Below are 26,154 nucleotides of genomic sequence, written 5' to 3'. Positions count from 1 at the left end.
ACTTATCCTCAATCCAAGGTTCCGGAGGAGCCTACACTACCAAAGCAACGATGTTCGAGTCGCTATATGCGACAGAACTGGTAGTTGCTCAAACAAGATGATTCTCCCTCCGGTCTGGTACTGCCTGACACCTCAATACTTCGGTGTCAATAAGGCTGGCGTACCAGGTTAACATGTCACCTGACTGTACAACGTTCTTTGGCAGAAGAGGGGGCTTCTTTTGAAGCTTCCACCTCACTATCCGGACATTCGGAGAGGGTTCTGTTGAGGGCGCCTTTTGCGCTCTGCAACAGTCTTTTAGGGAGGAGGATATCTCCTCCATGGTCTATTTCGTGTAGCCGTCATCAGCAGTAGTGTCACAGCAAGCTATGATTAGTGTGGCTGCTCTGGGTTCAAGGGATGTGGCCAGTATAACGAACTTGTTGCTTCTAACTCATGTCTCCAGTGTCGGCAATTGTGCATCGCTGAAGGTACAAATGTGGAAGTAGAGGGTTCCTGTCTAACAGGGAACAGCCGGTACCCACTTGAAGAAGCCTCTTAGGGAGAATGTCCCCTCTCTCTCTCTCTCTCTCTCTCTCTCTCTCTCTCTCTCTCTCTCTCTCTCTCTCTCTCTCTCTCTCTCTCTCTGCTTGTCGGATCGGATCGCCTGTGATTGTCAGAAGAAGAAGCGCATCTGACATCCAGAAGGTCTATAGTCTCCCCTCTTCCCGACATTCATCTGTACTCAGATGCCTCATACCAAGGTTGGGGAGCAACCTTAGAGGAACCCAGGCTTCGGGCCTCTGGAGGGCTCGGGAACGAGAGGAGTCATAACCTTCGGGAACCTTAGGGCTGTAAAGGAAGCCCTCAGGTGTTTCTCAGTCCTAGTGTGCAACACAGAAATGGGTCTGCTTTGCAACATCGTAACTGCCGTGTCGTATCTAAGAACTGGGGGGGGGGAACAAGATCATAAGAACTTAAAGGTGTATACTTACCGCCATTCGGTCTCATTCATCAGGTAATCAGGAATTGCGGTAGTGTCAAGACGTCTATGACTCTAGCTCCTTGCTGGCTCTAACGCTCGCGGTTCCGGAATTCCTAATGCTCCCTACGGAAGTTCCGATGTTCCTCCTCATGCGGAAGATCTTTTAGACAACCACATTTTCACCATTATCATCCAAACTCTTGCGTGATGAACCTAGTTGCGGGCGACTGCCGAGCAAACAGCTAGACAGTCCAGACACTCTAAAGCTATGTCTAGACAGTGTTTCTTTCAGCTTGAGAAGTCAACCCGTTAGCTTTACCAGGTCAACTTGATATGGGGAAGTCTGTGTCGTAAGGAAGGTCATTCCATCTTTAGGCCTGCCATAACTGAAATACCTGGTTTTCTTTTATTCCTTCAGAAAGTCAAGATTCTTCCATTTTCGACTATTGCTGGCTACCGCTCAGCACTTTGCAGTACATTTTTCTAGCTTCCCGAAAATTTCTAATAGTAAGATCTTCTTTGACTTGTTACGTTCCCTCGGGCTCTCTCGTGAGATTTGTTGGAAGTTCTAATGTTAAGATAATTGGTTAGGTGTTTTATTTCTTTCTTTCGGCTTTAGCTGCAGATAAAAAAAAAAAAATGGTCGAGCTTCGGGAAGTTTCCTAGGCGGGAAATAAGTATTTCTCTTCTTCCGGAAGTCGTGGCCGAGAGGCTAAAACTCTACTTCGTTCGTTTAAGGTTCTTTATCTGTAAGTGTCTTTATGTCCGATGCGAATATTTATCAAAGGTTGATAAACGCCGTCCGCTTCTGTGTACACTTCTTGTCTCACCGCGGAATCCTTCCCGTCCGCTGTCAAGGATGCGATTAGTTACTTTCGGAGAAGGGTTCCTGATTCCTGGTTCATAAACGCTCACTACACGAACACAGTTGCGGGCACACTTCACGATTCTCGTGTGGTGCGAGGTTTATGCCCTTGAACGCAATTTAATTTGACGTGACATTATATTTAGTATTTAACAGTTTTTTTTTTTTTTTTTTTTTTACCACACAGTATTCGGAGTATGTCCACTTCATCTTCCTTTCTAAGGAATGGTTCAGAGCTTTCTATTCTGGAGGTAGTTTACTTGCGAGTCCGTCTTTGTTTTCTTCCCTTACTTACGAGACGTTCAATTCTCCCCATCGCGTATAGTAACGAATTCTCCTATCTAGGGTGCGTTCAATTAGCTGAGGTGGTATTATCTTAGTGCGAAGACTCGGAAGGTTATTCACTTAGTCCACGTTTAACGGCGAGTCTATTATCTAGGGTGCGCTCATTTAGCTAAGGTAGTATTCACGTAGTGCGGTGATTATTAGGGTAACTAGATAGAGAAATTCCTTCTAGGCTTTAGAATCTTAAGCAATAGTGATAGTATAATCACATGAACTTAAGTTTAGTACATCTTAAGTATCTTAGTCTTTGATAGTTTCCCTACGAGAGTCCAAAGAGGTGCTCTCGTAGGCTAGCCTAGGTTGTTTCATCGGCGCTGGGATACTTCTGCGCTCGTCGGCCTTTGCCGCAACCTGCAGGGAGGAGGGTCATCGGCTCGGCACACTGCCTCATTCCCTCCCTAATGGGTAGGCTCTGAATAGTCACTTGGGAGATGCATCGTTCTCCTTTTTACATGAAAGTTATTCTCTTAGTTCGTGTGTAGCCACTAACCCTTCTATCGTGGGTGCGTTCATTTAGCTAAGGGGGTACTCCCTTAGTGCGGAAGGTTCTTAGAGGCGGCCACTTGGAAGTCGGTGTTGGTTTTCACGACTTTCTACCTAAAAGACGTTCAGTTTTCTTCAAAGAAGATTTTCTTGGTCCCTTTGCGACGACCAACTCGTTCTTATAATTACGTAGTAATGTTAAGGGTGGGGGGAACTCTAGGTAATGAACGTAGTCTGAGGAAATTTGGAATTTTGGATTCTCCGTTAGTCGGGGTTCATAGTGAGAATATTAAGTTTGACGTTAGTACTGTGAAGATAGGCAGATCCAGTGGACAGGTTTGGTTTCTTCAACCTCTTCTGCGCAGACATCGGCGACAACGGACGGCGAAGAACTCAAGATCCAGCACACTCAACTTCTCCTCCATACATGAGAGGCTACAATAGCCACATGGGAGGTTCTTCTGGCACCCTCCCATACATGAGAGTGCTTTGATTAGCCACATGGGAGGTTCATCGTACCCCTCCATACATGAGTGCTTTGATTAGCCACATGGGAGATTCATCGTTCTCCACTAATCATGGGAGGCTATGATTAGCCACGTGGTAGGTTGGTTTTTATTTTTTGCTACTCTCTATCCTAGGAGGTTTGAATACCACATGAGAGGTAGCTCGACTCAGACCCTCCATAAATGAGAGTGCTTTGATTAGCCACATGGGAGGTTCATCATTTCTCCACTAATCATGGGAGGCTGTGATTAGCCACATGGTAGGTTGGTTTTTATTTTGCTACTCTCTATCCATGAGGAGGTTTGAATACCACATGAGAGGTAGCTCGACTCAGACAGTACCTAGACATGAGACTGAAGTCGGGGGTACTCTCTCTACAGACATTCTCACCTGCTGAGTGGGATAACCAGGTGAGGATACATTCATTTATACAGAGTAGGCGAATAATGAGTAACCTGCTTTCCCTGTTGGCAGGTCGGGCTGAATTAGATTGATCCCACCTCCACTAAATTTTCTTAATCAGGCTAATTCAGGTGTTCAGGGAGTGTATTGCAATATGATGTTTTCATAATAAAACTAATATTGTAATACCCTGAACACCTGATGATTCCCACCCTCCTCCCCACTTCAATTTGAATAGTGGATAACGCAATTGGGGTATCTCGGCCTCACTTGGCCGGGACTTGCAGCAGTGTTGCCAGTGGTACTTCAGGTAACTCATTTGACTAGATTTTCTTGTAAGCGTTGGTAACGCTGACAGTTTATTATCCACTTAGTGGGTAAAAGCTATGGGGATGTAGTTCGGGCTGGGTAGGTGACCAGGGCTAATTCAGGTGTTCAGGTAAGTATTACAATATTAGTTTTATTATGAAAACTTCATTTTTGTGAAACCTTGTTTTGTTTAATCTCCAATATTACAATCTTTATACACTTATTTCTTTTCAGCACTGACAGTTCATTATGAATCCCAGTGTATCCCAACACCATTGGCATGGTATTTCCATCAGCTTCCTGTATGGTGGAACAAACTGTGTATTGTGGCAACCTTCTTAATAGAGATTCCTGTGCCATTCTTGTTTTTCAGTCCTGTGCGTTCTCATAGAATATTTGCATGCTACAGCCAGGTAAGTAAAGTACTGCTGTTCTGTAGGTGAAAATTACATTTTTCCTTTCAAGAATATTTTAATTCATGCAGATGAAAATGTACTTTTTTGTGTTGTGAATGTAATACAGACATTTTCATATCATACTTTATATAATCAGATATACATCTTTGGAATCAAGTATTTCAAGTTTTTGAGTGTACGGGTATGTAGATTGTCTATAAAAATTGAATTAGGAGCTCACAGTTGTATGTATTTTTTACAGATTCTCTTGCAAGTGATGATCATTTTTACGGGAAATTATAACTTCTTCAATTTCTTGACACTTACTCTTTGCTTATCTCTTATGGATGATGTTCATTTAGGATATCAACATGGTGAGTTTTTTCTTGTCAATTTTATTATTGTTTTTTCAAGTTAGAATTGAGAAAATAGTGTTTCATTTTGAAATCATTATACAGTCCAATCTCTTAAATATGGCACTCCGTGGTCTGGTAACTCCCATTATCTGGGACTTTTTTTAATCAAATGTCATTAGTTCTTGAGCGGCTACAAGGATGGCAACACAAGACGTTTCAGTTTTTGGATTTTTTTGGATTTCAGAACTGAAGCTTGCTCTTTAAATACACAAGCACAGTTTATTTCCAACGAACACATTCTGTGAAATTCAAAAATATAAAGCATACAAAATAACCGTAATATGTGTACAGGATACAGTATACTCCTGTATCACCCAATCTCGTGTATCACACAATCTGTAAAATTTTGTCCAAAAACATGATTTCATCATATATAGTACAAGTATTTCCCCATTTGTGATGTTTCATTGTATAATAAATTGAGTTTGTGATGAGGTTAGCAGTTCAGATGGTTATGAAGCAATACTGATTCAGCAGTATTGAAAATATTTTAAATTTCGTGCAGCACAGGCAGCAGCATACAATGGCGTCGTGAATTCCTTGGAGTTTAATGTTTATGATACTGTACAGTAATTCATATTTTATGTTTATGATACAGTACATTAATTCATACTTCATTAAAGGATGTGTATGTACAGTACTGAGAGAGAGAGAGAGAGAGAGAGAGCTGAAGCATGTTTACATTAAAGCCTAATACAGGCAGTCCCCAGTTATCGGTGGGGGTTCCATTCTGAGGGTGTGATGATAACTGAAAATTGCCGCTAACCGAAAATTGAGCCATTTTCAGCACTTTTTTGGTGATTTTCAGGGTTTATCGGCACCAGAAAGCGCTGATTTTCAGTTATCAGCGCCTCTGTTAGGTATGTATCGGCACTGATACCTAATTATCAGCACTGATAAGCACAAATTGGCCATTTTCGGCGCTAGACAAGTGCCGTTAACCAAGTCCGCCATTAACCGGGGACTGCCTGTACAGTAACACATACAGGCAGTCCCCGGTTATCGGCGGGGTTCCGTTTCTGAGGGTGTGATGATAACCGAAAATCGCCACTAACCAAAAATCAGCGATTTCAGCGCTTTTCAGGGGTTAGCGGCGCCGATTTTCAGTTATCGATGCCTCTGTTAGGTGTGTATCAGCGCCAGTATCCAATTATTGGCGCCGATAAGTGGAAATCAGCGATTTTCGGCGCCGAAAATTGCCGATTTTCGTCACTAGACAAGTGCCATAAGACCGGATTGCTGTTAATCGAGCCCGCCGGTAACCAGAGACTGCCTGTACTCTTACATTATTTTGTTTATATTTTATTCTGTAGTATTCTTATTTATTTTTTTTACCGCATTTTCTCAATTTGTTTTTAGTTTTATAAACCAAATTATGAATGCAACCAAGTTCGTAGGGTACATACATATGTAAACACACAATTCCATGCCATCGGTAAACTTGGTATAGCCTTTTTGGGTTTTGTCTTGCCTACATGTGAAGTAAGCATTTTAAATTCTTTATGGTGATTAGAGAGTAAGTATTCTCTTGTTTACTGTTATGTGTGCTAATCATACTTAGAATAAACTAAACTTGTAATAAAAACGGTACAGTAAATCAAGGAAAGCCCCCCAAAAATTGTAACACGTACTTACATATGCACGCACTTATTCGAGGTCATTGTGAACTTCTTGGCCTTTGTTTCGTAGTTTTATGTTTGTGATACAGTAATTCATATTTCATTAAAGGATATGTACAGTAGAGAGAGAGAGTGTTTACATTGGTAAATATACAAAACATAGGAAACAGCTGTTTTGTAATTGTGATATTTTGTTGATTTTACTTTTAACATATAGTATGTTAGTTTACCTTTTTATATACCCGTTTTACATTTATGTTCAAAATAATAATAATTCCATTAACCCTTAAACGCTGAGCCTCTATTTACAAAAACGTCTCCCGTATGCCGGCGGCGTTCGGGAGTTAGCGCCCGGAAAAAAAGTTTTTTCAAAAATCACAGCATGCTTAGTTTTTAAGATTAAGAGTTCATTTTTGGCTCCTTTTTTTGTCATTGCCTGAAGTTTAGTATGCAACCATCAGAAATGAAAAAAATATCATTATCATATATAAATATTGAAATATATGACAGTGCAAAAAAATTTTTCATATATAATTTTATACAAATCGCGCTGTGAGCAAAACGGTTAAAGCTAACGGGTTATTTTTTCTTTTGTGTTGTACACTAAATTGCGATGATTTTGGTATATAACAAATTGTAAAATGATCAAAGCAACACAGAGAAAATATTATCACAAAATGATGCATGAATTAAATGCGCCAGATGCGTAAAAAATGTTTTTTCAAAAATTCACCATAAATCGAAATATTGTGCTAGAGACTTCCCGTTTGTTGAAAAATGAAGCTAATTGATTGAATATTACTAGACTGTAAGTGTTTTAGCTTAAAATTGCAGTTTTCGACCATTTCGGTCAAGTTAAAGTTGACCGAAAGTAGAATTTTTTCTATTTATCGTGATTTATATGAAAATATTTCGAAACTGATAAAAGCTACAACCATGAGTTATTTTCTGTTGTATTGTACATGAAATTGCACACATTTTCATTTATAAAACTTTATGTAACGACTAATATAAAATGGTGCAAACATTATGACAACGTGACGAAAAGAATTTCTGAGATGTTCGGCCGAGTTACAGCGGGGGCGTAAGGAAAATTTTTTTTCAAAAATTCACCATAAATCGAAATAGTGCGCTAGAGACTTCCAATTTGTTGCAAAATGAAGGTAAATGATTGAATATTACTAGAATGTAAGAGTTTTAGCTTACAATTGCGTTTTTCGACCATTTCGGTCGAGTTAAAGTTGACCGAAGGTTGCAATTTTGGCAGTTATCGTGATTTATGTGAAAATATTTCAAAACTGATAAAAGCTACAACCATGAGCTATTTTCTGTTGTATTCTACATGAAATTTCGCACATTTTCATATATAAATGTTTATGTAACGACTAATGTAAACGATGCAAACATTACGACAATGTGACGAAAGAATTTCTGAGATGTTCGGCTGAGTTACCGCGCGCAGACGTAAGGAAAAAGTTTTTTTTTTTTTCAGAAATTCACCATAAATCGAAATATTGTGCTAGAGACTTCCAGTTTGTTGCCAAATGAAGGTACATGATTGAATATTACTAGAATGTAAGAGTTTTAGCTTATAATTGCATTTTTTTACCATTTCGGTTGAATTAAAGTTGACCAAAGGTTGAAATTTTGGCAGTTATTGTGATTTATATGAAAATATTTCAAAACTGATAAAAGCTACAACCATGAGTTATTTTCTGTTGTATTCTACATGAAATTGCACACATTTCCATATATAAAACTTTATGTAACGACTAATATAAAACGGTGCAAACATTACGACAACGTGATTTAAAGAATTTCTGGCGCGGACGTAAGGAAAAAGTTTTTTCAAAAATTCACCATAAATCGAAATATTGTGCTAGAGACTTCCAATTTGTTGCAAAATGAAGGTAAATGATTGAATATTACTAGAATGTAAGAGTTTTAGCTTACAATTGCGTTTTTGACCATTTTGGTCGAGTCAAAGTTGACCGAAGGTTGAAATTTTGGCAGTTATCGTGGTTTATATGAAAATATTTCCAAACTGATAAAAGCTACAACCATGGGTTGTATGTTGCTGTATTTTACATGAAATTGCACACATTTTCATATATAAAACTTTATGTAACGGCTAATATAAAACAGTGCAAAACTTACGACAAAATGACGAAAGAATTTCTGAAATTTTCGGCCGAGTTACCGCGCGGGCGTAAGGAAAAAGTTTTTTTTTTAAATTCACCATAAATCAAAATATTGTGCTAGAGACTTCCAATTTGTTGCAAAATGAAGGTAAATGATTGAATATTACTAGAATGTAAGAGTTTTAGCTTACAATTGCGTTTTTCGACCATTTCAGTCAAGTCAAAGTTGACCGAAGGTTGAAATTTTTTGTAGTCGACGTACGGTATGTCCACTCGGCACCCAACAGGCAATTTTAGTCGACGTATGATACGTCCAGTCGGCGTTTAAGGATTAATACATTTGTTTCTGTTGGCAACAAAAAAATTATTTCTGAGTCCAGCCCCGTGTCAGCCGGTGAAATTCCATACTAACACGAATTTCTAGGTATAATATTGCTAGGTATACCAGAGAAAAAAGAGCTTTCAGGAATGCTGGAGTTACTACCCCCAGATCGAGCGTCTTTCATAATGGAGATGTCGGTATAACCAAGGGTGAGTGAAAGGATCACAACCACAGAGCCACACTCGAAAGACATCCCCATGTCAAAACCCCCCGGAAAGAGTAGTGAGCCGTTCCAGCCCCTACGCTCATCCGCCCGCCAGGCCGGCGACTCCAGCGCCATCTACACTTATTCCATTTTCTAGCACGTGATTTTTCGTACCCCAGGATTTTGTGCTTTTGTCTTTGGACGATTTTTGCCTTTTGCCAGCATGTCTTCCAGCAACTTTACCATCTCCAAGTTAAGTACCATCTTATTGTGGGATTTTTGATAAGTGTGGCTGGATCAGTCCGTATTTTCATATTATATGTGATTGTTGTTATGACGCCGTGGCATCCCCTAGCCAGCCATGTCGACCGCGAGATTCACCCATCCAGCTTGTTCTGTTTGGGCTTTCTCCTTGTCGTTATATTACTTATCATTATTCCCCCTGGAACTCATCCTGGTGGTGTTTCCTGGGCGGGTTATATCGGTGTTTCTTATATGTTTTACTGATCTACATGTCGGGTTTCCTCTATTAGGGTTCCCGTCATTTCCCGCTTAGGATTCTTCCTCTGGGATGTGTTCCCATGACAGTTTTAGCTTATTTATCATTTTATTGTGTCGTGCTGGTGCTGTACGTGTTTTGTTGCCTTGAATTACATGCGGGGGAGCGTCAGCTTGGATTTATTGTTTATCTGGTCGCTCCTCTAGGTTAGGCCATGCGCCTTGCACAAGCACAAATATTCCTGGGTTATGTATATTTTGTGATGGTGATTTATTTGGTATTTTGTTGTGTGGGGCCCTCCCCTTGCCTGTCCATGTCCAGTTAGGCTCATATTTTGCTTCCTTGGCCTCCCGCTCTCCTCATAGGTTAGGTGTGGGGTGGATCCTCAGGTTGAGGGAGTTTCTGTTGCTGTTTCTTCCATGGGCCGTTGTTTGGGTGGTAGAGTGAGACCCCATTGTCCTCCCCCTTCTCCACGGAGGGGTAGAGTTTCGATGGGTGTGTCTCCTCTATGCTGTTATGGCATTCTCCCCCTTTTCTTTCGGCCCTGGTTGGATTTCGGCACGGAAATTTCTCTCCCTGTTATTTCCTCCCCCGCCCTTCCCTTGTCCCTCCCCGTTAGCCTAGGCTATGCCTAGGCACTGGTGCTGACCTAGGCTATGACTAGGTGGGGTCGGCGTGTTGAGGCCTTGGTCGCTATCCCCTTCTCCTCTCATTTGGGGTAGGCTCGTCCTGCCACGGCTAGTATTAATTTACTTGGCGTGGCGCGTGATTGCAGTTGAGCGGGTGAAGCATGTTCCCTTGTCTCTTGTTTTCACTTGACTTAGCCTACTCCCCATCCCTGCCCCACCAACCCTTCCCTCCCCCTCCCCATCCCAGGCCAGCTCTTGCCTATTCTCGTGCGGGTGACGCTAGCTGGCGTTTTCTCCGAGTTGGGGGCTTTCCCTGGTGGAGGGATTCGTTCCCTCCCAGAGCAAGTCCCCGGTGGCTTGTCTTGATGTTTCGTTAACCTGCTCTCCTAGGATCGAGTGGTTTTCGAACATTCTTATTTTCGTTCTCGACCTCTTTCTGTTTGAGTTTGCCTTAGTTGGGTTGATTGGCGCCTACTCCGGCCCTTATTATATATGGCCTTGTGATGTTGGTAGCCTCACCCTCCTATTGTTTCTCTAGCGGGGAGGTTTGGGCTCTCCGGGGGGAGGGGTATCTCCGGTCTCCGGAATGTACGTTTCATTACCTTGTTACCAGTTCCGTTACCATCACTTGTATTCTATATGTATATCCACTGGCGGAGCGAGCTTCTCACTCCGCCATTACACATATTATTATTATTATTTTATTATTTTGGGGGTCCGGTGTCCTGCCCTGGGGTTCCGCCGTCTTTATTGCTGGCATCCTTGTGGTAGGGCCCTGTTAACTCAGCTCTCTCGTTCCGCCGGAGTATTCCGGTGGTCGGGATGCAGCTTGCTTACCGCTCTGTTTAATTTATGGTTTGGTGGACCCGTCTCTGACGAGGGGTTTTTCTTCCCGCCGGAGTCCTCCGGTAGTAGGTTGAAATACCCAGGCCTACCTACTTTAGGTTTCTTAGAGTGGTAGGTTCATGTACTTTTTACACTTACAGACTGTGCGTTGTGAGGAGCCAGGGTGCACCGCTTCCCTCCAGCAACCCTACGGGAATGTGGTGTGCCGGACCCACGCTGGTTGTGCGGTCCGGTTGGACGATCTCATCGTTTGGCACCCTGATGGCTGTGAGGTCTGCTTCGCCTTATGCAGTAGCATCCAGCACGAGTCGGTAAGATATCGCCTCTCGTTCCCCACGTTTCTTCAGTCTAATAAGTGCTCATATTGTAATCATTGCTTTTATATTACAGTATGTTAGTCCTGATTGCCTGCTCTCTTTCAGGCGGACGAGTCCTCTAAGAAAACATCTCTGGAATCTCTCCGCGCCTGGGTGGCTGGGTTCGGAAGGAACGTACCGTCGGGGAAGCCTTACGTCCTCGACGCAAGCCTGCGAGACCTGCTTTACCCCGGCGCCCGGGTTGCTGCTGCCGTCCCAGCCGAGTTGGCCACCCCCATCATTCAGCAGATCCGGGACGCGACACAGCCTCCCCAAGAAGACATCTTGTACGCGGAAGTTTCGGAGGACGTCGCCGCCTTGGACTTGGACCTGGAGCCAATGAATACGGAGCCGGACCAAGTGGTAGGTAGCGAGGTAAGTGAGGTTGCGGGGGCGGGCGCCCTCTTTGATTCCCCATCATCCTCTGCATCTTCCTTTACAGGATTTGGTAAGTCTTCCATCTTGGGTGACAGGGCTCCATCAGCTGTCCCCAAGTTGAAGCTGAAGACTTCATGGAAGGCGAAGGGCTTCAAGTCCTCGTCTTCCAGGAAAGCATCTCCTTTCCCCCCGTCGAAGGCTAAGGTTTCTGTACCTGTAGCCTCCGGGAGCAAACCAGGAACCTCGGGCAAAGGCGCGAGTAAGAGGGCACCAAAACCAAGCCCTCCTCGCCAGCCTGCCTTTGACCCTGAGGCGTTTGCCAACTCTTTACTTGAAAGGTTCTCGGCGGAGGTAGAGTCGAAGCTCTCCAAAATCTCGGAGAAGCTTCACAGCCACGATACCATACTGGCGGGTATGGCTCGCTCCGGCGGGGCCGACCCACAGTATGAGATTCCGGATACGGCTGATCTCCCTCCCTTCGATGTTGGGAACCCATGGCGTTTTGCTCTTCGTGCCATTCGGCACGAAGACACTCTGACAATCGAGGGTCTTGGCACGAGACATCTGGAGGAGTTGGAGTTTTTTCCTCCCGATCTCCTGCCCCCCTTACCCAGGCTTCATTAGGCTGACGGAGGAAGCCTGGGTACGCTCAGACAAGGTCCCTAGAGAGACAGTGATCTTTCTGAGGGACCAGGCTCAGTCTACTCTCCTGCACACTCTTACGGAGTGGCAGGCAGAGAATACTAAGCTAACTCCATTCAAGGGCAACTACACTATGTTTTCATTAGGTGATAAGTTGCCCGCTCCCTGCATTAACAAAGTCACTCTGGCTACAGCTCGGGCTTGCTTTGAAGGTAATCCTTTGCCTCAATTGAGGGAGACAGACTCCACATCCCTGGTATTCCCAGGGGGTGAGGAGTTTTGGAAAGACGCCCTGTCCACCTTTACTGTGGGTAAGTTGGACGCTCACTGCGCGTCTTCGCAGTTTAGCGAACAGCTTCCTAAGCTCCCGGAAGCTTTGCTAAAGGCAGAGTTTGAGGCTCGGACTAGGTTAGGCCGGTCCTTGAACTCCCTCTGCATCACAGAAGCGACTGCCGTCTCCTGCGCAGAGGAGCCCTTCTTCCAGGTTCTGGCTAAATCCCTGTTAGCAGGGTTTCAGTCAGACCTGTACGATTTTATGGTGGCGAAATTAGAATGCAAAAAGTTCATTTTTGCTGAGGCCACCATACGTCATGAGCCTAACAAGCTCATGAAGAGCTCTATCTGCGGCGCGAATCTCTTCCCGGATGATGACATAGCCAGTGTTTTGAACGAGGCTGCCAGAGCCAACCAGAGTCTTCGCTCTCGTTGGGGTATCTCCGCCTGCAAGCGGAAAACCCCGAAATCTGGCGGCTCCCAGACCAAGTCTGGTAAACGCTTTAGGCGGCATAAAAGGCCTCACCATCAGACGGTCGTCCAGGCTGTCCCGGTCTCGGCGGTGGCCCAGCCCTCCACCTCCAAGGCTCATCCCCAACAATACATGCTGGTCCAACCAGCCCAACCCCTTGCTGCACCCTCGTACGTCTCCTCACCGGCGTACAACCCTACCTATGAGGGCCGTGGGTTCTTTCACGGCCTTAATAGGAGCGCAAGGGGGGGAAGAGGTCGGGCCCCTTACAGAGGCAAACCTGGCTCTGCCCCAAGAGGGAAACCTGGACGTGGCAGAGGAAACAAACCCGCTTCCTCCCACTGAGACCAGTCAGGTAGGTGGTCGCCTTTACTGGTTCAGAGACCAGTGGTCCTTCAGTCCTGGGGCACACAGCATTGTGTCCAAAGGTCTGGGTTGGAGCTGGATCAAGGATCCCCCTCCCCTTATCAGGTTTTACCAACCCTCCTCCAAAGTCCTACAGGACTATGTGACGGAACTGCTCAACAAGCAGAGCAATAAAGAAAGTAAGGCACATCAAATTTCAAGGCAGGTTGTTCACTGTCCCAAAGAAAGACTCCGGTCAGCAAAGAGTGATTCTGGATTTGTCGTCTAAATCTTTATATAAAAATGCGACAAATTTCGCATGCTTACGGTAGCTCAGGTAACGGACTCTGCTTCCGCGTGGAGCCGTCACCACCTCTATCGATCTTTCTGACGCTTACTATCACGTCCCGGTTGCGCAGGAACTTCTCTCCCTTCCTGGGTTTCAGACTCGGGAAGCAAGCCTACTCCTTCAGGGTCATGCCCTTCGGTCTCAATATAGCCCCCAGGATATTTACAAAGCTGGCGGAAGCAGTAGTTCAGCAGCTCCGGTCCCGAGGGATCTCCCTAGCAGCGTACCTGGACGATTGGATAATCTGGGCTCCAACAGTTCAAGAGTGCCGGAAGGCTACGGCCATTGTCATCAAGTTCCTGGAGTCGTTAGGCTTCCGGCTGAACAGAGAGAAGTCCCGCTTGACTCCGGAGTCCCGATTTCAGTGGCTGGGCCTCCAGTGGGATCTGTCCTCGTACACGCTATCCCGCCTGCCGTCCAAACGGAAGGAGATAGCTTCCGTTACCAGAAAATTTCTGAAGGACAAAGCAGCATCCCGCCGGTCCCAAGAGAGAATCCTCGGCTCCCTTCAATTTGCCTCAGTGACGGACCTGCTCTTAAAAGCGAAATTAAAAGACATAAACAGAGTGTGGCGGAGACGAGCCAATGTCAGGCTCAGAGACAAGGTCTCTTCCATCCCACGAATTTTGAAGGCGAGGCTGCGGCCTTGGTCCACAGTCAGCGGCCTGTCAAAGTCAGTCCCGCTTCAATTCCCTCCTCCGGCGCTGGTAGTTCACACAGATGCCTCATTAAGCGGCTGGGGAGGGTATTCGCCAAAACAAAAAGTACAAGGAACTTGGTCTACAATGTTTCAACAGTTCCATATAAACACCTTGGAAGCTATGGCGGTATTTCTAACTTTAAAGAAACTCCGCCCCCCCAGCCGGATTCACATCAGGCTGGTGTTGGACAGCGCCGTGGTGGTTCATTGCATCAACAGGGGCGGCTCCAAATCAGGTCGCGTAAACCAGGTGATGGTAGCTATCTTCTCCCTAGCGAACAAGCACGGCTGGCATCTGTCAGCCACCCACCTAGCGGGGGTGCGGAACGTGGTGGCGGATTCCCTGTCCAGAATCACTCCGTTGGAGACGGAGTAGTCTCTGGACGGGGAATCATTCAATTGGGTTTGCCGCCGGGTTCCGGGCCTCCAAGTGGATCTGTTCGCGACGGAGAGCAACTACAAGCTTCCCTGTTATGTGACCCCGAACCTGGACCCTCAGGCTTATGCCACGGACGCAATGACCATAGGCTGGAACAATTGGGAGAAGATCTACTTATTTCCCCCAATTCCCCCAATAAACATGTTGTTGAAAGTACTGCACAAACTCAGGTCATTCAAAGGTCAACGGGCTCTGATAGCCCCCTATTGGCCGAAGAGCAACTGGTTCCCTCTGCTTCAGGAACTCAAGTTGCGGTGTCATCAGATTCCCAATCCCAGATTGACCCAAGTAGTACAAACCAAGACTGTGTCAGCTTCCTTAAAAATTCAGAATGCCCTAGTTTTATGGACTTTGTAAAGTTCGCTGCTCAAAAGGGAGCAAACATTGACCCCGTTAACACTCTGTTTTTAGAATCGGATAAGAGAGAGTCTACTCTCAGACAATATGATTCAGCAGTCAAGAAATTAGCATCCTTTTTGAAGGCATCTGAAGCTCAAACTATGACTACTAACCTAGCAGTTACCTTCTTTAGATCATTGTTTGAAAAAGGCCTTGCTCCGGCCACTATTACTACAGCTAAGTCAGCCTTAAAGAAGGTATTTTTGTATGGTTTTAATATTGACCTTACAGATTCTTACTTTTCATCTATTCCTAGAGCATGTGCTCGTTTGAGACCCGTAACACGCCCACATTCTGTTACGTGGTTCCTCAATGATGTTCTTAAGTTGGCATCTGAGATTGACAACTCACATTGCTCTTATATGGATCTGTTAAGGAAAACCTTATTTCTGATTAGTTTGGCTTCAGGTGCCAGAATTTCAGAGCTTTCGGCTCTCACTAGGGGTGATGATTTTGTTAATTTCCTCCCGTCCAGAGAAGTCCTCCTTTCCCCTGATCATACATTTTTAGCTAAGAATGAAGACCCTCAGGACAGGTGGTCCCCTTGGAAGGTGGTGCCTCTTCCACAGGACCAGTCCTTATGCCCAGTCTATACCTTAAAGTCTTACCTATTAAGAACTCCACAGTGTAAGTCGGGCCCTCTTTTTATCAGGGAGAAGGGTGGAACTCTTTCGTTGAATGCTATAAGGCAGCAAATTCTGTACTTTATTAAACAAGCCAATCTGGATTCAGTCCCTAAGGTTCATGATATCCGTGCGGTAGCTACCTCCACTAATTATTTTCATAATATGGATTTTGCTGAACTTACCAAATATACGGGATGGAAATCACCTCTAGTGTTTAAACGCCATTATTTAAAATCACTCGAAGCCCTAAAATTTTCAGTAGTGGCTGTGGGGAGTGTCATTCCCCCACCTTAATTATCCTTAATCCTTATCCTTTCCCCCCCGCCCGCCTGCCTCACTTATTTCTCTGCCTGACCTTCTGGATCTATCATGCCTCACTGCCTTGCTCCTCATAATTGATGTTATTATTGCCCTTAATATTATCCTTCTTGGTGATTGTATATTGACATGCTGTGTATTTGGATTGTCCTTGGGGTACTGGGCTGTTTTTATTTTGCTCCATGTACCTCATAAATTTCTCATATTGTAAATGTCTCTCTTTATTCTTAAGTATAAGTTTATGTTTACTCACTTGTAATTTTATATTATTGGATGTACCTTACCCCTCCTATATTTACATTGTGTGCCTGTTTTTGTACTTTACTCTTAAGGTTATATTAATGTACTTACCTATTACTAATCTTATTTCCTGTGGAGAGATATTTTAATTAAATCTATTTTTCATAGCCTGTATTTTTTGTTCAGATCACCTTGACCTTTTTCTGTAGTTTTGCAGTCTTGGCATGATTCTCTGTCACTATTTCACCGGCTGACACAGGGCTGGACTCAGAAAAGGGATTTGACAAAGGAAAAATCTATTTCTGAGGGAGGCCCCGTGTCACCCGGTGACCCTCCCAGAAGTTGGTTTTGCCCCCCCTACTTGCACATGCCAAGCCTGGGGGTGGTGCTAGTCTGGAATGAGTGTAGATGGCGCTGGAGTCGCCGGCCTGGCGGGCGGATGAGCGTAGGGGCTGGAACGGCTCACTACTCTTTCCGGGGGGTTTTGACATGGGGATGTCTTTCGAGTGTGGCTCTGTGGTTGTGATCCTTTCACTCACCCTTGGTTATACCAACGTCTCCATTATGGAAGACGCTCGATCTGGGGGTAGTAACTCCAGCATTCCTGAAAGCTCTTTTTTCTCTGGTATACCTAGCAATATTATACCTAGAAATTCGTGTTAGTATGGAATTTCACCGGGTGACACGGGGCCTCCCTCAGAAATAGATTTTTCCTTTGTCAAAACCCCTTTTTCGTAAATCTTTCGGTAGTAGGCTGAATCATCTGATTCTAAGAAAAACTTTTTGCCACAGGTGGGACAATTTTTTTTATAGATATTATGATGATAACATATCAATACAGGCAGTCCCCAGTTATCGGCAGGGGTTCTGTTCCAGGAGTGTGACAATAAGCGAAAATTGCCGAAAATCAGGGAATTTGGGGGCTTTTTCAGCGATTTTTGGCGCTTATCGGCACCAATAAGCACTGAAAATTGCTGATATTTGGTTCTTGGCACCTCTGTTAGGTATGTATTGGCACCAATATGCAATTATTGGCGCCGATAAGCAGAAATTGCTGATTTTCATCGCTAGACAAGCACCAAAAAACCAGATCACCGATAACCGAGGACTGCCTGTATAATAATACAGTATAAATGGATTCTGTACGTAAAATAACATTTTCATTACTATTACCTCTATCTTAAATACAGCTGTGATAGCCCATTTGACTTTTAACACCTGGGCTAGCCTAGGTCTATAGTTCACACGTAGCCTACACATTTTTATCTTGTGTATGGTAATACAATATGGTAACACCTGATAAGGAAATTACTGTATAAAAATACATTAATGGTCACAAAACTAAGGTAGGCTGTAGGTATAGTATAGGCTAGGCCACTGTATATGTATAGATTGTACTGTATACTCTAGTGTATGCTAGACTAATTTCAAGTTACATTTTTTTCAAGACACGATGGGATTTTTGTAACGTAACCCCATCGTAAATGGGGAAATATCTGTACATCGTGTATACAGTAGTGTGAGATGTATTACAGTAGATTACACTAGGCAAGGCTTTCTATACCTGTCTCAGTTTTGGTAGATACCATTGATAATGCATACTGAGTTAGCTTTCAACTAATATATAGGCCTAGAAGCAAAAGTTCATTAGGTTAAATGTGAATCATCATACATGAACTCTGGCTTACAACCTTGTGACTTGTCCAAGAATTCATTATTATTATTATTATTATTATTATTATTATTATTATTATTATTAATTATTATTATTGATTATTAATATTATTATTATTATCATTATTGATTATTAATATTACTATTATTATTATTGTTATTGTTATTCAGATGAACCCTTTTCGTATGGAACAAGCCCAGAGGGGTCGTTGACTTGAAATTCAAGCTTCCGAAGAATATAGTATTCATTAGGAAGAAGTAAGAGGAGGTAAAGGGAAATACAGAAGGAAGAGATCTCGCTTATTAAAAAAAGAAAAAAATAAATTAATAAGGTAATGAATAGATAAAAATGTATTAAAATGCAAGGAGACTATTAGGGTAGCAATGCATTGCATCTGTGTTTGAACTCCAATTGCATGACATCCTCGGGGAGACTGCTCCACAGTCCAACAGTGTGAGGAATAAAGGACCTGTGGAACAGATTAATTCTACAGCAAGGCACATTTACTGCATATTGGTGCTGCTGTTCAGCAAGTCTGGTTGCTCTCAGCCAGAAAAGGGGATCAGGGGTCAATTGAGAATGTGAAAGATCTGTTAAAATACAACTTATGAAAAAGAGACAAAGAAGAGATCGTTCATCAATGGTCCAAATCATAACTGCTAATATTATGAAACAGAAACCTACCACCATGAACCACTCTATCTAAAAGTGACAAATCTCTGGCAGAAGCAGACATCCATAACGGAGAACAGTATTCTAGCCAAGGAAGGACAAATGACCTAAAACAGGTTGCATTGATTTTATCAGTTGTAAATATATGAGGCCTTTCATACAATACCTAACTTTCATGTGGCATTTGCAGACACTTCCATTAGATGTTTCTCAAAAGTAAGATGTTAATCAAAAGTTATACCTAGAATAGTTAAGTTTCAGACTAATTCAGCAGAGTCCCATTGATTTGGAGGGGAGGATGGAGTGGAAAATCTGTATAAGATCTGCTAATCAACATTGTTTTTGTTTTGCTGATTGTTTTTGTTTTGCTGGAATTCAGCCTCATACCCCACCAACTACACCATTCACTAATCTGCTCCATGTCCCAACTGAGACTAAGGGCAGCTTCATTTCTCATATGTGAGACTTTACAACACCCACAAGTGTTGCATCATCAGCATACTGAACAATCTTGTTTTTCAGGCTAACAACCATATCACTTGTATACACTGAAAATAACAGTGGACCAAGAACACTACCCTATGGAACTCCAGACACAATAGATCTTGGTTCGTTAAACATCCCATGAACAGCAGCTCATTGCTGCTTACCTGTAAGTAAACCTAAAACATAGCCACCCACTCCAAGATTCTGAAGTTTATAAATGAGTGCCTTCTTATAATCAATAACCACTTAGCACTGAGTGCAACACACTGGCATAAACAACAGCAAGTACTGACATAAACAGTTAAATCAAGAAACAGCCGTTTAACGATGTCAGTTACCGTAACTAACACGTCTATTAAGGGTTGCTGTACAGTTGCCGACTTATTAAAAATTTGCTCATTTTCAATGTTGATTTGCGTAAATAAAAATAAAATAGCTCTTTATTCATCCTCCATGCAATCAAGAGGAAAGTGTTATGAAAGTAAACTACAAAATTTACGGTTGTAGCCGTGGCTAAAGAAACGAATTATGTGCAGGCCACAAAACATTTTGGAATAGGCAAAAGCAACATCTGATATTGGGAAAATCACACTTTTACTTCATTAAATTTATTGCATTTATAAATACAGTAAGTTGCATTTTTAGACCCAGCTCTGACAATTTACAAAAAAAACAAATCTCTAAAATACATTTCATTTAGCAACTAATGGCTGTGATGTTGTTGGTAAAAAGCAATCAGTTGATGATTTTAAGAATGTAAACATTATAAGAATGCAATTGGCGCCTGATTGTTATATTCATAAATTACAATACAATAACAGTATGACAGTAATGCATGAAGTATAATTGCACACAGTAATTAAAACAAGTTTTATTAAAATTATCATTCTTCTTCTTCTTCTTCTTCTTCTTCTACATGCTTTTTTTTCCATTTTTGTGTGGGGTAAGCACGATGCCTTCTTTGAAGGACTTTGATTCGGCTTTGGGGTAAACCGTAGTCTCTATCGGCTGCCCTGCCTGACATCACTTAGACCCCAGTAGCATATACATGTATTGTACCAGTCACCAGCTCCCTTTCTCCCAGCAGCAAGGAGACGTTGAGCGGTTATGTTGACAGTTTGAGACGTGTGAGGTGTCTGTTATGTTTTTAGGATGTTGGAGTGGCTTTGTTTGTGTGTGTATTAGTCTGTAACACCCATTTGCTTTTAAGCAAACCTATCCGTTGATTACATACATAATCCCAGGGTGTCTACACGGATAGCAAAGTGTCCGCCTCTCTGACCGGTCAGCTGCGGATTTGAATCTGCGCCACAGACCTCTATGAAGTCCGAAGCTGCTGCCCTAACCGACCTGGCCATCGAGGCTCTTATCATTATTCTTAATACAACTGTATTATTGACTTTTGCAATTGGATATTTGTCAGTGTAACAACCTATAGTATAGTGGTTTAAGCTCCAACGTAGTGAAGGTATAAGCATTTCTGGGGAGATTCTTATGGAGGCCAGAATTTTCATAAGGTACTAAACCAAACGAATGACAGTGATAATTCATAAGCTTTGTTCCACTTTTGATAACACAGCAACATATAGGTGGAATGAGCTGGCAAGACTTTGTTTACAAGGGGCTTTTTTAGGGGTGATTTCTGTCATCCGGGATTTTCTGTGGTCCGGATTTAAGAGGTTGGACTGTATTATGTAAAAGTATTAGATGAAAATTAAAACTCATAATTTTGTCACTTGACTAATTGATAGAGAGGTATCTAATGGCACATCAGCTAAGGTCACTGACACAAATGGTAATTTGGGAAGTTCACATTTTAATGTGCAGGATGAACAGCTTAGTGCTAAATAGCTTTATTTATGACTAAAGTGATTGCTAGCCTTAGATGAGGGCTGATCCCCCTACAAGGTCCCCAAGTCTCACGTATCAAATGCTATGACTCTTGGTCTGGTTCCTTTCAGTGTTGATGCATCATATGAAAGGCCTTCTGATTACTTTTCTAACCCAGGTCACTTTATTTACTGCTTATCTGCCTGTCCTTAGTGAGTTTACCCTTATTTTTTGACAGTTCTCAAAAGGGTTATCAGTTATATCAGAATGTAGTTTGGTTACTTTCCATTGTCAGGTAGGATAATTTTGCAGTTTCTGTATTGAGATAACACTCAGACATGAAATAATTTTATATACTTAGCTGCTTTGTATGATTGATGTGTATGTGGTATTCTCTTTTTGGTGTTTGTTGTTTATAGTCTTAAATGTACTATACTAGTTTTTTGGGGGCTATTCATACTTATTTTTATGAAAGTGTTGCTCTTAAGGTTTAACCTGATTGCTACAGATATGAGTTGGTTATTCCCTCATCAAGGTCTTTTGGGAAGTTCTTGGCTTCTGTCACTTCTTGTTGGGTCGATGAATGCTCATCTTTTTTTTTTTTTTTTTTTTTTTTTTTTTTTAGATATTGGTTGTTCTCAGGACAACTCTGCTTAACAGTTTCTTGAAGCTGCTTAAACTTAGGACTTGCATAAGCAAAAAAAAAAGCAAAGTGCTGAGTCAGGAGGTCAGGGAGTTTCTTGGGTCTCTTTAATACAAGAAACCAGCAGATCAGATCTGCAGACTGTCACCCACCTTTCTGTATGGGTATGAGGTTTGTTCCCTACAGAGTTTGCTGTAGGACTAGACCACATTCTTTTTACCTGTATAGACCCAACACCCACCAAAATTATGAGTGAAGACGGTGATGCTGCATCTTGTAGCGGAGTGTTATCATCCAGAGGAGGAATGTTACTGAACCATAATGACTGTGGAAATACACTTGGACACCACATATTTGATCCTCTTTGGCTTTTGCCCTAATTGGATGTTAAGAGGTTATCAAAGCTGGCTGTATCTGGGAGGAAGGCCTGGTTTCTAACATAAATAGAACAAAACTTGACTCAAGAAGAATGAAAACCTTGAATGCAGGAATGGTTTCTGTTTTAACCAAAAGGTTAAAACAAGGTGAGAAACAGTCATCTCCAGCTGTGAAAGCACAAGTTTGGAGGTTGTCAAAGGTAACTTCTCATTAGTTCCAATCATGGGACACCTTTAGCAAATGAGGTTGCCTAGATTGGTTGGTTTATTGATTTAAGACAAATATGCCAAGCACTTGGGCAACTAAGGCCATTCAGCACTTAGAATCTAACATTAATTTAGGTAAAATTCATCAAAACCATAAATTAAGATAAAAAAAAGTAACAAAAAATATATATATAGTTTTAATATGAATTATTTAAACAAATTGTAAAATCTGATAAAGTTAAATTCTTAAAATAAAAGTTAATTTTCTTTAAAAAAACACTAGTGTACTGATATCACAATTATTATCAAGTACCTCACTCATAAACCTGCCATATAGTGAGGTAGCTCTCCTTTCTTGGGTAAAAACTGGATAGTCAGTTAATAAATGCTTTACAGTTAAAACTTCTTGACAGGAACTGCAGATTGGGGCCTGTCTCTCTTTGCAGGAAGTCTCTATGCTTTGCATGCGTATGTCCTATAAGCAGTCTTGTTAAAGTGTTGCTAGTTCTCCGACCTGGGTGATCTGACGACTGCCATCTCTTAACTGGAGGTTGAATGGCCTTCAACTTCATATTACCAGTTATGTTATCCCAACTAATTTGCCACTTCCTGCTTATATAAATATAAATGAATTGCACAAAATCAGAGTATGGGAGGTTTATGAGTGCCTGATCATGTAATATTATCCATTCTTTAGCTGCTTTATCGGCTCTCTCATTCCCATGTATACCCACATGAGCAGGTACCCAACAAAAGCTCACCCTTATACACTTGTGGGAGTACAAGAGGGCCAGTCATTCCTGTACTTCTTGTACAAGGTGGTGGAAGGGCATCAATTGTTTTAATGAGGATAAAAGACTACTCAAATCAGAATACTATATTATAAACCTTTCATCAATCTTTCTTTTATTAAGATCATAATTTACAGCTCCATCCTCCAACTGAGAGCCATCAGTAAATATGTTCTGCCCTCTGTGTTGGAGGAAATGCTGAAAAAAATCCCTTTCTAATTTCTTCATTGGAAATATGTTTCTTCCCTCCCACAACTGGGCATATTTCAATAGGTGATTTGCACCAAGGTTCAGATTTAGGGTGTGCAACCTTTGCTATTGGTGTTGTCAGTATGCCAACATCTCTACTTTCTCTTTCAAGTCTTACCTCCAGAGGTCTGGGTAGTCGTGTCTATTTGCTGCCTGATCTACTGGGGCTTTTACATACTTATAATCTGGATTGCTGTTAAAGGTTAAGGATTTGGATATGTACCTTAAGCTTAGTTCTTCCCCGCAGATTGAAAGAGGTGGTAAGCCTGAGTGTACATATGTACTAGCTATAGGGGAAGTGCTATATGCCCCTTTACATATCCATAGTCCCAAGTTTGTACTACATTGAATTTTTCTAAGTTAGTTATACAGGAGGATCCATAAATTTGACAGGCATAATCCATCCTGCTTAAGCAAATAGATATATAAAGCTTAAGCACTGTTTCTCAGTCTGCACACCAATCAAAGTGTGATATCACCTTCAGAATACTTAAGAGTAAGCGAGTCACTAGGACCCCAGTGAGTTGGGTATGAACGAGAAGAGGGTAGTCATATTGTCATTCAGAAATAAGCCAGGCAGATGGAGTTGCAATTTCTTACCAAGAGGCAAAAAACAGTTTGCAGTTATTGAGCTGGCAGTCAGAGGTCTTTTATTCATCACACCATTGGCCTATGGAACTGTCTCCTTGACGATGTTTGCAGTTAGAACCTCAAAAAAGTTCAAGCAAAGATGCAGTACATTTTTACCCTTGTATTTTAATCACTTATATTTTTATCTGTTTATTAATTTATTAATTGTTCTTCTTTTCCTTTTCTAATAACTGATAATGTCTTTCTGTATTTCCTATTATATTCTGAATAACAATAAAGTTGGACCTCCCAATTTCTAACCATGGCTGACCAAGGAAAGCTGTGAAACAGAAATGAATTTAAGGCTTGAATGGATGACGTGGTTATCCTCCTCATCCACCTTTCTGAACATACAACTTGTCAAGATAACCCAGGACAAGATCTTTCTCAGGGCTTTATTACTCAGAGGACCTGGTAAAATTACTTCGTTTGCTTTGTTTCTGTCCCCTAGGTGCTACTTGAGACCTATTCAGGTGAATTATGATTGATGACTTTGCAATAAGGCAAGTAAAGTCTTTATGACATGTACAGTTAATCGGGGGGGATACGGACCACAACCACCTGCCTTAAGCAAAAATCTGCATTGTTGGTATCCCCCCCTCTATAAATGCTTATAAGTGGCTACTTTAGACAGTTCAGACACCACATACTCACCTCTTAAAATGCTTATAACTGCCTATTTTAATGGTTCAAATGCCAAATATACCTTAAATTAAATTATCATCATCAAATAAATTTAATATTTCAAAGCCATCTTACATTAGCCTTAAAAATATATAGGTGCATACTATGACTTACAGCTACATACTATCACTTTAAGTCTTAGCAGAGAACTGCGTGAGGGTATGACCAACTATGCATCATGTACTGTGCAACTGTGCATTTTATTGATTTTTTGTTTTGTAAGATGATTTTGAAATGATATCATATTACAGTAATATGTTTTAGGATGAGTTTAGAGCATATCTAAAATACAAGGGTAGTTTGTAGAACAATATAACCACTGTTAGTACATTTTATACAATACATACATACAAACAAAATGGTAGGCTTGCTTACGTCACGGTGATCTGCGTACGTATTTTTATGTTAGTATTTTCGTGAATGGCTACATTTATGATCTTGTGTAAGTAATTGTTACAATCATTTACTAATTTTCAAATATTAATATTATTGTAAACACATTAATATGTTATTTCACTTACAGAATCCATTTATATTATATTATTATTTTGATCTGTTATTTTTGTAATGTGTATAAAAAAAAACAATCGTCCTACATTTGTAATGTTTGCGTTCTCAGAATCAGCTGACTGAGGCTCACTACTACTGAAAGAATTAGGAAAATCATTTTTTAATTGCTAAAATAAATGAATTTATTAATGGAATTATTTTCAGTTTTGTTTGATAAAAGTTTGTGATACATTTTAATTCATAATAAGATGAAAAACAATAAAAGAGAACTCAAAAGAGAGAGAAGAGAGAGAGAAAGAGAGAGAGAGAGAGAGAGAGAGAGAGCTGCTGTTTACTACAAATACTCTTCCACAGTTGAGCTGGGAGATGAGTTATAAACAAGCTGGGGAGGAGATGACAGTAACCTTGTGAAATTACATATGAAATTTGGATTTTAAATATTTTTAATGAACATTAGAGATGAAACATCAACAGTGATGAAATGTTCTCTTGTGTACTGTTATATGATGTGTGATAACCATTGCCATAGAGTCAACTACTAAACTTTTATTGAAGCACGGTTCAGTAAATCAGGTAAAGAAAAAATATGGCAGCACGTACCTACAGTAAAAACAATTACGGATGTCAAGACAATCTTTTTATATACATGTTATGATAATAAAAGAACAATATTATAGTTTATTCTGCAAGTGAAATAAAGTTTTATTGAAATTTTGCTGTTTTTGCATTAAAAGATTTATATATTTAGAGAGAGAGAGAGACAACTGAGATGTTTATGTACATTGGTAAGCTGTTTTGTGATTTTGTAGAATTTTAATTTAGTATTTTATTGATATTTTGCCGTTTACATTAATATTAATATTTGAAAATTAGTAAATCATCTTTTTTACCAAAAATAAAATGAAAATACAGTAAT

General features: G+C 41.4%; 1 protein-coding gene across 1 annotated transcript in view; it reads left to right on the top strand.

Annotated features, from left to right (window-relative positions):
- Positions 1 to 26,154, top strand: part of LOC136835661 (lipase maturation factor 2-like) — a 110,760-nt gene that overhangs the window by 62,432 nt on the left and 22,174 nt on the right. Inside the window, exons 5-6 of the mRNA XM_067099480.1 lie at positions 4,110 to 4,288; positions 4,533 to 4,644. Of these exons, the coding sequence (XP_066955581.1) occupies positions 4,110 to 4,288; positions 4,533 to 4,644 (291 nt within the window). The remainder of the gene's footprint in view (positions 1 to 4,109; positions 4,289 to 4,532; positions 4,645 to 26,154) is intronic.

The sequence above is a fragment of the Macrobrachium rosenbergii genome, chromosome 4 (assembly GCF_040412425.1).
Source record: "Macrobrachium rosenbergii isolate ZJJX-2024 chromosome 4, ASM4041242v1, whole genome shotgun sequence".
Classification (NCBI taxonomy): Eukaryota; Metazoa; Arthropoda; class Malacostraca; order Decapoda; family Palaemonidae; genus Macrobrachium; species Macrobrachium rosenbergii.
The sequence above is the reverse complement of the archived record's forward strand: the minus strand, read 5'-3'. Positions and strand labels throughout refer to the sequence as shown.